Source organism: Lagenorhynchus albirostris, chromosome 2 (assembly GCF_949774975.1).
Source record: "Lagenorhynchus albirostris chromosome 2, mLagAlb1.1, whole genome shotgun sequence".
Taxonomy (NCBI): Eukaryota; Metazoa; Chordata; class Mammalia; order Artiodactyla; family Delphinidae; genus Lagenorhynchus; species Lagenorhynchus albirostris.
Window position 1 is genome coordinate 160487951 of NC_083096.1, and position 16706 is coordinate 160504656.

A 16706-nucleotide genomic window follows, 5' to 3' on the forward strand; every position below is an offset into this window, starting at 1 on the left:
TGAGCACTGACAGACTGTTTGAGGCACTGTGTCAGGGACTTGAGACATTTCCTCATTTGACCTTCCGTCTGTGATAGATGATCCCCAATTTATCTGGCAGGATACCTGCCAAGGCCACACAGGGTCACCAGAAATGATGGAGCCAGGATCAGAGCCCTCCCGGGGTCCCTCCTGCCCACCTTGATCTGAGAGCACTCATTCTCTTTGCTTCAGGGGCATTGACTCACATGGCCTGCCCCGAATTCATTCATTCATTCAGCACCCTAATATGTGTGTCCGGCACTGTTCTAGGTGCTTGGGCTACATCATTGAGTAAAGCAGCAGAGATTCACTCCCCTCGTGGAACTAACACTACACGTGTGACTTTTCCTAGTTAGGTCCTTGTTTCCTCAACTAGACAGTATTTCTGGAGGGTGTTTAGAGTGGTTTCTACCTCTCCATCCTCCTGCAAGTGGCAAATGGCTTTGTCTCCTCCCTCCTTTCCTAGTTTTCCAGGCCAGTTTTGAATCCACTGTTTTTTTCTAGCTATAAAATAAATTTTCATTGTAGAAGTGGCTAAAATGTAGGGGAAAATGAAGAAAATAAAACATCCATAGTCCTTGCTACCTAGAGATGCTGAAAAATGTCATTAGTGATTATTTCCTTCTGGAATTTCTCTATGCATAGTGATAATATATTTATAGTTTGAGTCATACCATGTTTATTTTTCTTTTTTAAAAAAATATTTATTTATTTGGCTGTGTCGGGTCTTCCTTGCGGCATGTGGGATCTGCTTGTTGCTCTTTGCTGCAGTGCGGGCTTCTCTCTAGTTGTGGCCTGTGGGTTTTCTCTTCTCTAGTTGTGGCACGGGCTCCAGAGCACGTGGGCTCTATGGTTTGCGGTACGCGGGCTCTAGTTGAGGCACGTGAGCTCAGTAGTTGTGGCGCGCAGGCTTAGTTGCCCCGCAGCATGTGGGATCTTAGTTCCCTGACCAGAGATTGAACCCACATCCCCTGCATTGGAATGCAGATTCTTTACCACTGGACCACCAGGGAAGTCCCTCTTCTTTTTTTTTTTTAATTTAACTTTAGGCCTCAAAGATTTCCCCATCTTCTTAAATACTGAGGGGCGGGGGAGAACCATACACACACACACACACACGTATACATACATATATACAGTATTATATCATAATGATCATAATTTACCCCAAACCTTATTAGACATTGAGGTGGTTCTCAGTTTTTCACTCTTAGAATGCTACGATGGATGTCCTGGTACCTAGTTCTTTGTATTTATTCATGATTATTTTCTACAACTAAATCCCTAAAATGGACTTACCTTAGGCAAAAGATAGAAATACCTTGAAATGAAAGCTTTTCGCAAACTGCCCTCTTAGAGAAGTTGAGTCAATTTACACTACTAGTAGTATAAGAGTCTTTGTTTTCTTGTAGTCTTGCCACCATCACTATAATCACTTTTGTTGTTGTTTTTCTTGTCCAGGCTGACTTCAAAATTTCTGAGGAGTGCATCGCACAGTGGAAGCAAACCAACTTCATGACCAAGCTAGGGTACATCTCCTGTAAATCACTGAAAGGGGGGAACATCAGCTAGCCAACCTGGCGTCTTCCTCCCTTCTCTCATCATCCTGAGTCATCTGCTGTCTCCTTAATTTGCTCCATCCATCATCTGCTTACCCATCTCCCAGGACACTGAAGCAGGAAGTTTGGGACTCCGTGAGGTGCAAGACTCGGTGAGGTGCAGCTCAGCCTCCCCAGGATCCAGGATCGTCCTGTCTGGCTGCAGGGAAAGGCTGACCTCCCGGGTAGTGATGAGCACAGGGCAATGCAGGGAGTGCAGCCCTACCTTCTTCCCTTGGCAGCTGACCTGACAAATCTGGTTTCAATATGATGTTAACTCAGAAAAAGTTTATGCCATAATCCTTGTAACTGGAAAAATACTGGTTTCCAGTTTTCTTAGCGTTATCCCAGCAGCTATGCCTCTGGCTGGGATCTGGTGCCTGAACTGGGCTAATTACAGCCTCTCCCCAACAGGAAACTGTGGGATTTGAAAAGGGAAGGGAAGGGAAAACAGAGAACCTAGTGGTCTACCAAGTGGTTGGCACCTTTCCCGAATGCTTGCCAACCCTGAGGCTTGTCGCTGGGGGCAGAGCCTGCCCCAGGACTCCTGGATTGCCCTTTGATCCTGCTGGGGGGACACTCCCTAAACCAGCTGCGTGTTATTGGACGGCACAGCCTGGTTCGTTCTTCAGGGAGGGTGCGGTGCTTCTCCATAAGGCATCTCAATCAGGACCACTAAGCATCATTGTCATAAATTCAAATAAAATGTCTGAACAAGGGTGTCTGGACAGGAGCTGTCTGTGAGCTGCACCATCTCAGGAAAGGAGAACACAGTGTGTAGCAGCTTCTGGGCCCCTCACCCAGCCTCGGGCTGTTTGTATCTTGGACTTTTGACCCTGTAATGGGAGCGGGGGTGGACTAGGCTGGATGGCAGACACCTTGACTTCCCCTTTAGCAGTGTTAAAAAGAAGAGGCTCACTTTAGGGTCCAGAACATTGTCCCTTCTAAATGTGGGCCCAGACCACGACCTTGACCCACCCCATTAAGAAGCAGCAGCCACAGCCAAATTTTAATCATTTAATTAATTAACATCTTCGAATGAAACCCACACAGAGCTTTTTCCATGTGTATCACTCCAGCTTCAGAGCAGAGGGAATAGATTGTTTGTATAGACATATCAAAGACTCAGAAACTTAAAGAAATATATATGTGTGTGTGTGTGTATACACATATATATATATGTGTATACACACACACACTCACACTTCTCTAACATTTTTATGGAAATTAAAAATCAGAGGCTTTTGGTCTCCATGTGCACTAGGGCAAGCTCATTTACCCAAGAGGACAAAAGGATTTGCCTCTTGGAGGTCCTCCCTTCTCCTTTCTACTCTGTTCCACCCAGTGGGAAAACAAGCTCAGAGGAGTCTTAACTGAAGACAAGGGGCTCCAGTAACATAGGAAGGGGAGGGAAAGAAACACAGAAGGTGGGCTCCCTCCTACCTCCAGCAGCTCCGAGGCTGCTGCCAGGGCCTGGTGTCATGGAAGCTTTGGCCTGGTCCTGGTTCCTGGTTCCCGGTTCCCGGGGGGTTGAATCAGGAGCTCTGAGCAGAGGAGGGCTTACTGACTGTCCTCTTTCCCCAACTCACTGGGCAGGCACAACACATACCCAGCAACAGCTCTCCATTACCCAAAGGGCAGGGAAGAACATTGGTTTATAGCTACAGAGAGAAGAGAATAGTGAGAGAGGGCCATAGGAACCTGGGATCTCAGACCACATCCCCTGTGTTCCCAGCTCTTTTTCTGGGAGGGGGTCAACCTCTCTCCTGGGTGGAGGAGAAGCAGCTAAAAGCAAGGTCCCTTGCCCGGCTCAGGCCTGAGTCACCGTTGAGGAAAGAGGATCAAGACAGAAGGGGTGACCTGGTGACAGCCATGCTGCAGTGGAAGGAGGCACTAGGGCCACCCCCGTGGAGCCACCGGGGCCAGTGAGGAAACCAGCTTACCGAGATAGGTGGCACAGGTTGAAAGTGGGAAGATCAGCAAAATTCCTGGAGGAGAGATCAGTAGCAGAGGCTGATGTCTAGGGGGGAACCACCCAGCCCGCCCCTAGGAGCGCTGAGTTCCCCCTCATTGACTAGGGAAGAGTCTGTCATAGAATGCACCTTTGGCTTCCCATCCTGTCACTCAGCGTCAGCTCTCCCCAGTGGAACCACCTGTGCTGAAAGGCAGCTGCAGAAAGGACATGCTCAGAGCAGAGTAAAGGTCAGAGGATATAATCCATAGGGCCGGGTCTGGGCCCACTGCCCAAATAGGCTCTTCCCTGCCAGACCCACCCCTCCATCCATGTCCTCAGTACTTCCTGTCGAGCTGACAGGAACCCAGCTTTGCCATGGCCTGCGGCTCCGGCCTCTGAAGAGTCGTGCCCACCCACCCCAACCTGATCAAGTAAAACAGGGCCAAGTGCCCCATGACGTGACTCTCTACTCTGTTCTCCCACTCTCTCAGGACAGAGAGAGCCTGTGGACCTCCCCTCTGGTTCTTTCTCCCCCACCCATTTGGGCCCTGGCAGTCTCCCAGTTCCTGTCCCCTGCATGGAGCACCTGGCAGAACCAGAAGGCAGGAGGCTGGTTGGTGGTAAGTTGAGGCACAGGAGGGCTAACCCCCACTGCACCTTTTGTGCTTTGGAATTCCACAGCCCCACTCCTGCCTCCAGCCTGGAGAAGCCTGTGGGAATACAACGACTTGCCTACCTCCAAGAACTAAGAAAAGTTGCAAACTGGATCGGAGGAGGGGGACAGATTAGTCCCAGCCATGGGCTGGCTACTGGGGACTGATGCTGCTGCCATGTAAACAGGCCCCTGGAATGTGGCTTCGTGGGCCCTGGAGGATGGACATGCAGCCACTTTTCAAAAGTGCTTTGATTCTGGACTACAGCATGTGCATGATTTGGACATTTAAAAAAAAAGGAAAAAAAAAAACCTCAAGTGAGGTGTTCTGTTCCCAATTCTGTGGCCTTGAGGCCAGCAGGGGGCACAGACACCCACTCCCACCAGCTACCTCCTTCAAGATGAGGCTAAGGCCACGACTGAAGCGGCAGCTGCCAGAGGTGAATCCATTCAGGAAAAGGCATGAGAGCCGGATGACTTGGAGGACAGGAGCCACACCAGGCTTGTGTAAATATTGAAGGCCGTGGAGGTTAAGGCTGCAGGCGTCCTCCCTATTAGGTTAAGTGTCTGCCGTATCCTCTCATCCTTGGAGCCGCTCAGGTCCCTGAGATTGTATTCCTGGGATGGGTCAGCAGTGCCAGCAAGGTGCCTGATGGTCAGACCAGCTCTTTCTGTGGGTCTGTGGAGAGAAAAGAAGGGATACTCAGCAAGGGACCCCCTAGCTTGGTTCTGACCACTAAGAGCCCAGGGCACATCCTCACCCCCTCACTTTACTGACCACGACAGCAGCACTGGGCTGGACATTTTACAAACGTTCCCTCTGCCACTATAATGTATCGTTGCCTCACACTTTACAGTGAGGAACCCGAGGCTAGGATGGGTAGATAAAATGGCAAAGTTGGAATTCAAATTTCAGTAGGTCTGACTCCAAAGCCCCACCATCCATGCTCCTTCAGTGCAGCTCATCAGAGGTGACAGGTCACCCTTCCCAGGCACCCCGAGACCAGAATCCAAGAGCAAATCCCTAATGGCAGGACTTCTGATACCTGTTTCCCATTACCAGTGATGGGACCCACACCCCACCCCTCCCTGCCCACCGTACCTGTGCCAGGCAGGCCCAGCTTCTCCTCTGGACCCACCCGCTGCAGCACACCTCCATTCTCTGCCAGCTCCTCCTTAGTCCTGTCCTCGGCATGGGGGAGCCCGTTGGTGGGAGGAGCAGGAAGGGGCTCAGCCGGAGGAAAGCTGGGGGAGGTGGGGGGGGCGACTCCCCCAGAAGGCTTGCGGGCCACAGGCGGGGGGGCCTTAGGTGGCTTCTTTGGGGCCTGGGGTGGCCGTTGCTCTGAGACGCTCCGAAGTTCAGCTATCAGGTTCCGCTGGAGGTCAGCCTGGGTCTCAGGGGACACGGGCCGCTCCAGCTGCAGCTTCTTGGTGCCCTTGGAGAAGATGAAGCTGGCCGTAGAGGCAGGGGACCGCGGCTCTGCCTCAGGTGGTCCATTGGGCTGGTCACTCACAGGGCCCACGCTGGCAGCCAGATTGGAGGCCTTGAGCCGAACAGCAGCGTGGAGCCCTGAAGAGGCAGGCGCTGGGCTGGCCCGCCCTGACAGGGCCCTTCGCAGTGGCTTCTGGGGGGCCGATGGCCCTGACGCTGGAGTCGGAGCCACTGTGGCAGTGCCTACAGAGCGCAGCCGAACCATCTGCAGGAGTGAGGGTGTGACCAGGGGTGCACCAGCATCCTCCCTGGGAAGGCCGCCACCCTTGCTGCAGCCCCCTGGTTCCCTCCGAGGGACCTTGGCCTGAAGCCCTGGGACAGAACCAGCAACAGATGGGGCTGGCAGAGCTGGAGGAAGATCTGGGGTACCACAGGGCTGGCTCTGGAAAGAGACAGTAGCTAAGGAGGGCTCCGGGGGCTGTGAAGGGTCTGCAGGCTCAGGGCCGGCCACAGAGAAAAAGGCCTCCTCGGGTGGAGGGAAGTCAGCCATGGACAGGTCCTGCTCCTCCGGTGCAGGAGGCGGGGGTGGGGGCCAGGTGGGATCTTGGAGGGCCTCCTCAGCAGTCTCTGGGGCAGACAGGGCCTCCTCAACCACCTCTGGCTTCTTAGTGGGTGGCGGGGGCGGGTGATAAGATGGGGGTGGGGATGGTGGGGGTGACTGGTCTTTGGAGGCACCGGGAGCTGCCTGAGGCGGGGTCAGGGATGTCTGGGGAGTAGGTGGGGTCTCAGGGCTGGCAGCAGTGGTAGAGATGGGCCCAGGGACCACAGCAGGGGCAGCTGGAGCAGGGGCAGCTTGGTTTGGGCTCTTGGGCTTAGAGGGAGGTGGGGAGAAGGGGGCAGGCACCTTGGGGTGAGGAGGTATGACAAACCTGTCACCCAGGGCGGTCGACACGTGCGGACCAGAGCGGTCTGAGGGCGCCGGATCAGAGGAGGAGGAACATAGAGACGTGAGGGAGGAGGAGACTGAGGCCCCGGGAGATCGAAGTGAAGTGACACGCTCTGGTTTAGGGGGTTGGGCCTTGCCTGGGGAAGCAGGGGCCCCTGTTAGACCCTTGGGAGGGAGGGTAGGGGTACCACTTTGGCTCGAGTATCCACTGGAGGGTGAGAGTGTCCGTTCTGGGGAGCGTGGGGGACGCCGGGAGCCACCTGGAGACAAGCCAGGCACCCAGCTGCCTGCTGAGCTGGATGGACAGGGTGCTGCCCCCATCCCTTCTGACCCGCCGCCAGTGGTGGGCGGCCGGGGCAGCTGTTGCTGCTGCTTCCGCTCGGGCTTGGGAGGCAGCCCCAGGGGCCCATCATGTGCTGCTGAGCTGCGCTGATGGAGCGAATGGGTCCGGCGGGGAGGTGGCGGGGGCCGCTTCAGCTTCCGTAGGGACACACTCCGGCTGGACAACTGGCCACCGCTCCGAATGCTAACAGTGTCCGAGGCCTCGGCAGTGCTGCCCCCGCTGGGAGAGCCCCTCCCGCTGCCCCCCAGGGGAGGGGGCGCCACGTTACTGTTGGCCACAGAGCTCTCTGGCCGGCCCTCTGAGCCACCCTTAGAGGAGAGGGTAGAGCCGTCAGACACAATGGTCTCAGAGGACTGAGAGTGGCTCCAGGTGTCACTGGAGGAGGAAGGGTGGCGGCTGCGGGGCCGCGGGCTGGAGACCGAGGAAAAGTGGCCCAGCGAGCGGATGGAGGCCGGGCTGGATGAGAGCAGGCTGCAGCGGCTCAGCGTGCGCAGGCTGCAGCGGCCCAAGGCCACCACGTCCACTGTGGGCGGCAGCACGGCGTGCGGGATCAGCTTCGACAAGTAGGTGGCCTGGGGCGAGATGGACATGGCCGGGCTCAGGGGTTCTGGAGGCCCTGCCCCTCCGGTCAGTCCGGGCACTGCTAGGGACATGGGCCGGGTCAGTGGCAAGGGCCGGGCCCCCGTGGACCGGCCAACGAGCGTGTCATCCCGGTAGATGCGGTCGATGTGGCGCTGCAGCATGGCCTCTGCCTGGGCACCGGCTTCAGCCTCTGCCTCCAGCGCCTGCAGGGACACCCTGGCCCCTGGCCCTGAGGCCGGGCCTGCCGGATGGCCATCCACCGTGGGGATGCGTACAACGTCCCGTGGACCGGGAGGCCGAGGAGTACCTGGTGCCTCACGTTCATTCCGCAGGCCTGGAATGGACAAGGAGGGCGTGGGATGGTCAGCAGAGGGGGCGGCCAGGGCTGCCCGCCCACAGCCTCCTCATCAGGCGCTCACCGAGTTCCTTCTGCACGTGCTGTGGCAGTCCCAGCACCGTGCTCCGCCGCTCCCGCCGCCGACGCCCTGACTTTCCAGATGATTTGGGAAATGAGTCATGCGGTCGGAAGGTGGAGCCTGCGGGCAGAGTCCAGGGAGAGAAACTGTTAGAGCAGGTCTGGGGCACATTCTGCAGAGCACAACTTTTATAGAATATTAATAAGAACTCTGAGAAAAGACTTCCACAGTCAAGTAGGCATGGGCATAGCTGGGTTAAACAAAGCTAGACACTTTTCTGCAAGCCTTCTGGAAGGCTTTACTAGGTCAATAATGATGATTTCCATTTAGCGAACACTTATTAAATGTGTTAGCATGCTAAACACTTGGCATTCATTCCAATAAGGTACGTATTCTTATCCTCATTTTTCTAGAACATCAAACAGAGAGGTAAAGGGTTGGCCCAAGATCACACAGCTGTAAATAGCAACACTAGGCTCAAAACCAGGTTTCTCAACTCTTCACTGTCCTGCTTTTCAGTTAATGCTCATTATGAACCTCCAAGAGGACACAGGGTACTATGTTTCCTGAATCCACTGAATCACAGTCTTGGGAAACACTAGATTAGGAGGAAAAGGGAAAGCTGCAGGTGCTGGGTGCCCACCACCCCCTCTCCTGCCCAACAATCCTGGCTGGTGAGTGGATACCTTTGCGCTGGATCATCTCAGAGCGGACGGAGAGAGCATCCTCTGCCGTGGAGCTCTCAGCTGTGTAGGACGTGGTCTGGCTGCAGAAGGAGATGCTATCGTCATCTGGCCCGGTCCGGGAGGACTATTGGGGGAAGAAGGATCAGCCCAGAAGCGTGAGTGGGGCTTACCTTTGCCTCCTCAGGCTCCCCTTTGTAACTTCTGACTCAGATTCACCCCCCACCGACCTGCCCCAGCATCACCTAGCACTGAGCAGGCATCAGCTAGAGCTACCCTGGACCAGCCCTCGGGGGCATCTTGTCTAGCCTTTCATGATACAGAAAGGAAACAGATCCAGAAGGGTTCAAAGACATACTTGTCAGAGGTCAAGCAGGGAGAGAGGAATACATCAAGACTGAGCTGCGGGCAGGGCTCACCTGGATGCTCTGTGTGTCTCCATGGTCCCAGGTACCCTTGTTCAGTTTCTGTTTTTCTGAAAGGCATCAGAAAGGTATGTTGAGCTAGGCCCCTGACTTTGGGAGCTGAAAGTAGTGCTGGAGAGAAGAGGAGGAGGCTACCTTGGTGCTGGAGGGAACGGAGCCCCTCCTGGGCCTGCGTGTGCAGCTCTTCCAGGTGAGGCGGTCGCCCACTGGGGAAGAAGACATTGTCCTGGTGCTCATCCACTGCAGACCCTAGCCCCTGGCCTGGCCCCACACTTAGTCGTTTGTCACTCTCAGCCTTGGCAGAGCCTGCTGGGAATGGAGGAGGAAGGAAAATGAGGCCCAAAGGTATCTGGGCCCTGGGAAGGCACAGGCACTGCAACAAGGGCGCCCACAGTCCCCAGAGTGCACAGGGCACCTGCACATACATGCAGTGCCTACTTCCCCCAGTCTGTACTCACAACCCACAGTCCTGGGGTATACACTCAATATACACAGCCCCCAAGTACATACACAAGCTATAATCCAAGTGTACATATATCTGAGCACCCACACCACACAAAGGGCCCCATATAGGCCACCATACCCAAGGCACATATGCTCACCATATATGCACACAACACCCACAGGCTTCATTCAGTATGTATACAAACACATAGCATCCAAGTAAAACCAAGAGCACACCCAGCCACCACATATACACATGACACCCACAGTCCCCAGTCTGTATATACACAAACAGTACCCAAATATACACACAACTGTCACTCAGGGCCCCATGCAAGACACTCCAGTGTACACACAGCCCATAGCAAATACATTTCTCTTGTCTCCAGATCCTGAGCTCCACTTTACAGGAAGACAAACCACCTCTTTGTACACCCCAAGAAAAAGACACATGGGACACTAGGAAGGGGGTGGGCACTAGCAAAGGTCATAACCAGATTCCCAGGAAGTCCTGGGGTGTGGGCTAAGCCAAGGATATGGCCACTTGGGTCCCCTAATCACCCACGCAGCTGTCCCTTCGTGGAAGGATAGGCTGGGGAGGGGAGAAGAGGGACCCCAGCCACTCCACTCCCCCTGAGGCAGCTCCAGCCTCTCTTTGGGGAACAGTCCCAGGTATCCCCCTCTCCTGGAGGCCCAGGGCCCTGGTGCAGAGGAGCCTGGGGTCCATTACAAAGGATATTGTTACAGGCCCTGCCCATGGAGGAGCTGGGCATCTAATCCTGGGAATAGGGGCTGTGTCAGCACTTTGCAGCCCCAGGCCCCCTTTAAACGGAACCCACAACATAAGCAAAAGCTCTGGCAGGGTCATGTGACCTTGGCAGCACCTTGTGGAGGGACAGGAACAAAACAAGCCCTTTAAAGGGCCACGCCCCAAGATCAGGATCTTCAATTCAGACACCTGAACTGCCCATTCCGCCTTCCTCAGCGCATTCTTCAACAGCCAAGCTCCCGCCCAGGGAATCCTCAGGAATCCCACAAGGTCAGAGCTAGGAGGTCTCTCAGTGACCCTCCTCTCCCCGACCTCCTGATTTTACAAGTCCACAAAGAGGCTCAAAGAGGAAAGGTCTTGCCTAAGGTCACCCAGCAAATCGGAGTCAGAGCCAAGACTAAACTCCAGGTTTCCCGAGGGGACTCCTGAATCACACTCAAACTGGGGGCCCTCTGGCCCCCACATCTTAATCCAGGCCTGAAAGCCCAGTTCCTAGGAGGAGGAGGGGATAGGCCCCTCCCCTCAAAACTTCACCCCCAGGCCCCTAAACACGATTTTCCTGATCTGCTCCCCAACTTCCAGGGGTACTACTTTCCTTTCTACTCTGCTCCCCACATCCCATCCTCACACACACACAGAGTTGACCCGGGAGGGGGTGCACTACCTCTTGGAACTGAGGTATTGGGATGTACCCAGTAAAGCGTGAGTACCCCTGGAGGAAGGCAATCTTGCCCGAGGACTGCGGGCTTCAAGGTCAGAGACACCTAGAGCCATCCTCTGAAACACAAGCAGAAATCAAACAAAGGCAGTAGGAAAGCTGCTGGACAAAGGCACCGCGGCGGACAGGGGAGTCTGGCCTCATTACCAGCCCGCATACCCCACCCCACTGCCTTCCCCGGCTTTGATCCCCCATTCTACGTAAGGGTCTGGCAAATGGGGGTGTCGGAGATCTCTTATCTCCCCCACAGCCACACCCACTCACCCTTCTTCTTGAAGAGCCCGAGGAGCGCCGGGAGGTGGCGGCCCAGGAACACCACCATGACTGCCGACGCCACTCGGACCGTCCCCTACGTTGACCTCTCCAGAACGCCGGGCGATGCCTTCACCATAACCCAGCGCTGAGGGGATGAGTCTGCCCGCCCAGCCGCAGAGCTCCGGCTCCAGGCAGAGGAGGGGGAGGGGCTATTCTCCAGGTCCTCCTCCCACCTTCACCACTGCTCCCGCCCATCCACCGACCCCGCCCCTCGAGTGCAGGGCAGGAGCAGGCACCTTCCCAGACTCCGACAGGGAAACTGAGGCACGGAGTCTCTGGGTGCTCGGCTCTTGTGCAAAGGATGACTAGGAGGGCCAAAGATACTCAATTCCAGGGGCAGCCCACTACCCCTGTCTCCAAGTCCTTTTCTAAACAGTCACGAGCCAGAGCTAAGGCAAGGGTGCCGGCTGCCAGATGGTGGGTGGAAGAGCCACTAGACTAGACTTGGCATGGTGCCCACCCCCAAGTCCTCCTGGCTGCTGAGGGTGATTCCCTGGGGAAGGGGCTCACAGCATGGAGCAGCCAGGCAGAAGCCCAGGACTGCCTGGGCGGATGGCAAGGACACACTGGCAGAGGTCCCTGGAGGAGCAGGAGCCAGCCCAGGACACAGTGCTGGGAAGCCGGGGAGATGCCCAGAGCGGAATCACAGTGGCTGGTGCTAACAACCCCTCACGTGCATGTCCAGCCCCAGACGTTCCAAAGGATTATCTTCCCACTTCAGTAATGTAACATCAACAGCCAGAAAAGCACTAACTCGCCAAGGTCACACAACAGAGGCAGGCCTTCAACACAGACCTCTCCCTCCTCCAGCCCAAGATTCTTCTCACTGGTCTCTGTGACTCAGCGACTCTCTTGGATCACCAGGCAGGGAGAACAGAATTAGTCACAGGTGAGGGCAGTAAGAGTGGGGGGCTGGAGGGAAGGTACTTGGAGGGAAGTCAGGTCCAGGTTCAAATCCAGCTCCATCACATACAAGTCATGACCTCACATGGAAACAAGGCTAAGAACTCTTTATAAGATTGTTGTATCCATTCATTTAATCAGCAAATATTTATTAAACTAGTACTAGGGGCTACAGCTATTGGAAAACTTCTATCTTGTTCACCAGTGTATCTCTAGTGTCTGGCACATACTATGAGTTCAATAAATATTCGATGAGGGGCTGCCCTGGTGGCACAGCGGTTAAGAATCCGCCTGCCAATGCAGGGAACATGGGTTCGAGCCCCGGTCCGGGAAGATTCCACATGCCGCAGAGCAACTAAGCCCATGCACCACAACTACTGGGCCTGCACTCTAGAGCCCGCGAGCCACAGCTACTGAGCCCGCGTGCCTAAAGCCCGTGCTCCGCAACAAGAGAAGCCGCCGCAATGAGAAGCCCATGTACCGTGACGAAGCCCACACGCAGCAACAAAGACCTGACACAGCCAATAAATAAATAAATAAATAAATAAATTTTTATAAATAAATAAATAAATATTTGATGAATACACGAATGAGATAAACTAGCAAAATAATTTTAGATAGTGAGGGCTGAGGAGATGTGACAGGAAGTGGGTGACTTTAGGGGGCATCAAGGAAAGGCTATTGGAACTGAGACCTAAAGAAGAAGCCAACCAGGGCAAGTGCTGGGCATAGAACCTTCTAGAAAAAGGCAACAGCAGGGACTTCCCTGGTGGTCCAGTGGCTAAGACTCCACGCTCCCAATGCAGGGAGCCCGGGTTTGATCCCTGGTAATGGAACTAGATCTCACATGCTGCAACTAAGAGTTTGCATGCCACAACTAAAGATTCTGCATGCCGCGATGAAGACCCCGTACGCAGCAACCAAGATCCTGTGTGCTGCAACTAAGACCTGGCGCAGTCACATAAGTAAATAAATATTAAAAAAAAAAAAAAAGAAAGAAAAGAAAGAGGCAACAGCAAGCATAAAGGTGTCTTGAGGCAGGAGTGGTGGGGTGGTTTTCCCAGAACAGAGAGGAGGCCAGTGTGGCTGGAATATGATGAGCAAGGGAGAGAATGGCAGGTGAGAAAAGGCAGGAGCCAGGTCAGGTAGGGCCCCAGAGGCCTTGGCAGAGTCAGGATTTTATTCAAAGAACCCCAAGAGGTCAGTACTAAAGGTTCAGCTGAGTATTGACGGTGTTAAAAGAGATTCCCCCTGGCAACTCCAAAAAGAGTAGTTGAGGGACTTCCCTGGTGGTCACATGGTTAAGACTCCGTGCTTCCACTGCAGGGGGCATGGGTGCCATCCCTTGTCAGGGAACTAAGAGCCTGCATGCCATGCCTCACGCTGCAGCAAGAAAAAAAAAAAAAAAAAGAGTAGCTGAGACTGTGGAAGAGAAGGTCTGTGAACTATAAAGTGCTGTCCCCCAGACTCTGAGGACACCCCTCTCTCACAGCACCTCTCTCTCTCTGAGTCTCTAGGGATCTAAGAATTCACAATGGCTCCCATGCTGCAAGATCCTCCTACTGGTCCTTCCCCATTTGCTGTGCCACTTCTCAGGGACCACTCATGCAGATACCTGAGCCTTTGCTCTCTAGAAAACAAAATTCTGTGGGGCTAGATAGTATATATCCTCAGATCATTGAAATCTAAACAACACCCTTAAGAAGTAGGCACATTTTTTTTCTTGGCTGTGCTGTGCGGCTTGCAGAATCTTATTTCCCCAACCAGGGGTTGAACCCAGGCCCCCGCAGCGACAGTACCGAGTCCTAACCACTGGACCGCCTGGGAATTCCCAAGAAGTAAGCACTTTTTTTTTTTTCTTTTTTTTTTTGTGGTACACGGGCCTCTCACTGTTGTGGCCTCTCCCGTTGCGGAGCACAGGCTCCGGACGCGCAGGCTCAGCGGCCATGGCTCACGGGCTCAGTCGCTCCGCGGCATGTGGGATCTTCCCAGACCGGGGCGCGAACCCGTGTCCCCTGCATTGGCAGGCGGACCCCCAACCACTGTGCCACCAGGGAAGCCCAGTAAGCACTTTTATCTCCGTTTTACAGATGAGGAAATGGACACCAGAGAGGGCAAGCATTATAAAGCTGGTAAGTGGCAGGACAGCATTCACACTCAAGACCACTTGAATCCAAAAGCCACGTTCTGCCCACTGTGCCAGCTACAAACCTGATCTCCCTCTGAAGAAGGTTTGGATGACCCCACCATCCCCCAAAATTTGAGGTTTCTTGACCACATCCTCCCCTCTTCCCTCTCTCTTAGGCCAGACCCATCCATCCCTCTTATTAGTCCCACTCAAACAAAAAAGAGTAGTAGACCGACACTTGTAGGGTGATTAATTCGTGCCAGGCACCATGCCAGGCGCTGGTGGAAGGCAGTCTCTACCCTCACAGATCTGACAACAGTCCTTCGAAGCAGGTACTCAAAGATACTCTCCTGGTAACTGACCTGTGAGGCTCACAGAGCCAGGTGACTTCCCAAGCTCTGGCTGGTTCCAAAACTGGAGCCTTCAACCATGCAGGACAAAGGCATGCTCAGCTTCTCCCAACCAGGGAAACTAAGGGCTGAGCTCTGCTAAGTCAGGGGTGGGGAAACATCAGCTCATCAAGGTCCCAGGCCCATAGCTTGCAGTCAGGGTCACAGCTGCAAATTCCCCAGCAGGATCCAAGGCTCTCACACTTGATAACATCTGGTTCCCCCAGCAACACCCATCCCCCCGACCCCCACCCGCGCCTTGGCCAGAGCCTGAGGTCCCTCTGAGCCACCCCAGGCGCAGGTCTACACACCTGTAGCTTGTTTGGGGAGAGGCTCAGCAACCCGAGCCTCGGATGGAGAGCATGCACCTCACAAGGAAACTAAGGCCCAGAGAGCAGAAGGACCTTGCCTAAGGCCACACTTGGAGTCCGTGTTCCAGGACCTTCAGCCCCAGCACAGTCCAGAGGTGCAGCCTGGGACTGAGGCTCACCACGCAGCCTCTGCCTCCCCTACCTGCCCCGGGGAGGAGGCTTCCTGGATCTGAGAAGACACCTTGCTCCAGGCCACGCACACCAGGAAGCACACCTGCAAGTTCCGGAAGGAGCTGAGATACAGACCACCAGCAGAAGTGTGCAGACCGCACCTCCAAAAAGCCTCACTGGGGCCATCCCTCACAGGCGGGTGCTCTCACCACCATGTCCACAAAGCACACCCACGCCTCCCTAGTCCACGCCCTCCCCACACCCGAGCGCCACTGCGCAGATTCATGCAGGGTCCTGCTGGGTGGCTGCGTGTACACGAGGGCAGATGCATGTACCCACTGCTCTGGGGCCCCCCTGAGCCTGGAAACAGAGAGGAATAGGAAAGGGAGCCCCTGCCCCCACCCCCCAAGGCCACGTGCACCTGTGCGCATGCGTATGTACTGTCTTGGCAACATCCTCCACGGGGTGAGGCCTCAACCTGCCCCATTCCAGAGCAAGGGGCGGGGGCTGCGGCATGCCCCGCAGCCAGGCTGGCCTGACTCAGGGGAGAGGAATGAAGTGGGAGGGCACAGCTGCCCAGGTGGCCTTGCTCTGGAGCCAGGATTCAGGGTGTTTGGAGGCCCCTAAGTCTCAGCCCCTCACTTTTGTACTGGTGGGCAAACCAAGGCCCAGAGGGGACCCGGGCCTTCCCATAGGAGCAGAATCCAGAGCATGCGTAGATTTTATTCTCTTAGAGGCAAGACAAAAGGAAGTGAATACAATTCTCAGGTGAAGGCGCTTTACAGTTCTCTCAAAACACTTTCCTCTTCTGTCTCGAAGAAAGCGAATGAGAAACATGAAAGGTACGTGTGAGTTCCCTTCTTACAAATGAGCACAAGGCTGGAGGGACAGTGACTTGCTCAAGGTCACCCAAACAGGAAGTGGCAGAGCCCAGAACCTGGGTCTCACTGCAAACGCCTTAGTGACCCTAAGTCTCAGGAAGTTAAGGGGTCGGCATGGGAGGGAGGGGGCCATAGCCTCAGTCACTGCCCAAAGTGGGGGAGCTCTGCACCCCGCTTTTGCACGAGGGGAATCTCCCTCCTTCCTCTTCTCAGTGCGAAGCCCCAGCCTAGCCAGGGCAGAGCTGACAGGCCGGTTCTACAGTAAATATTGGTGGGTAGGGAGCGCCTGGGACAGAAAGGGGAGGATCCCGTCCTACAGGCGCCTGGGGGAACAGGCAGTAACACAGGGAGGAATTAGCTACCATAATATTAGTAAATGTCATAATGAGTTTCCGGGTCAGTATCTGCTGCCGACAGTAACATAATAATCTCTTTCGGCCAGGGTGAGATCCTGACTTTCCAAAGCCCTTTCCTTTGTTCCTTCAAGGCATGATTATCCTCATTTCATAGATGCCAGAGAGGCAGCCACCATGAAGCCAGGAGAGAAAAAGGCTGGGAGTCGGAAGGTCTGGATTCCAGGCTTTGGACAAATGAATCAGCCTCTCAGGGCTGCAGTCTCATCTGT

At 54.8% G+C, this 16706-nt stretch overlaps 2 protein-coding genes across 7 annotated transcripts in view; one reads left to right on the top strand and one right to left on the bottom strand.

Moving 5' to 3' along the window:
* The window catches only part of YARS1 (tyrosyl-tRNA synthetase 1), a 30679-nt gene extending 28338 nt beyond the window's left edge, over positions 1 to 2341 (top strand). For 2 of the 3 annotated variants that reach the window (XM_060140665.1, XM_060140667.1), the window contains one exon: positions 1483 to 2341. In XM_060140665.1, coding sequence (XP_059996648.1) covers positions 1483 to 1593 — 111 coding nt within the window. In that variant the 3' untranslated portion in view covers positions 1594 to 2341. The remainder of the gene's footprint in view (positions 1 to 1482) is intronic. The other variant, XM_060140666.1, reaches the window with a different exon arrangement.
* Positions 2342 to 2622: 281 nt separating this feature from the next.
* NHSL3 (NHS like 3) overlaps positions 2623 to 16706 on the bottom strand; it is a 28526-nt gene continuing 14442 nt past the window's right edge. For 2 of the 4 annotated variants that reach the window (XM_060140661.1, XM_060140663.1), the window contains exons 2-7: positions 9188 to 9361; positions 9047 to 9102; positions 8631 to 8754; positions 7948 to 8064; positions 5328 to 7862; positions 2623 to 4904 (exon numbers count right to left, since the gene is read on the bottom strand). In XM_060140661.1, the coding sequence (XP_059996644.1) occupies positions 4882 to 4904; positions 5328 to 7862; positions 7948 to 8064; positions 8631 to 8754; positions 9047 to 9102; positions 9188 to 9361 (3029 nt within the window). In that variant the 3' untranslated portion in view covers positions 2623 to 4881. Of the gene's footprint in view, positions 4905 to 5327; positions 7863 to 7947; positions 8065 to 8630; positions 8755 to 9046; positions 9164 to 9187; positions 9362 to 16706 lie in introns of all 4 variants that reach the window. The other 2 variants (XM_060140662.1, XM_060140664.1) reach the window with 2 other exon arrangements.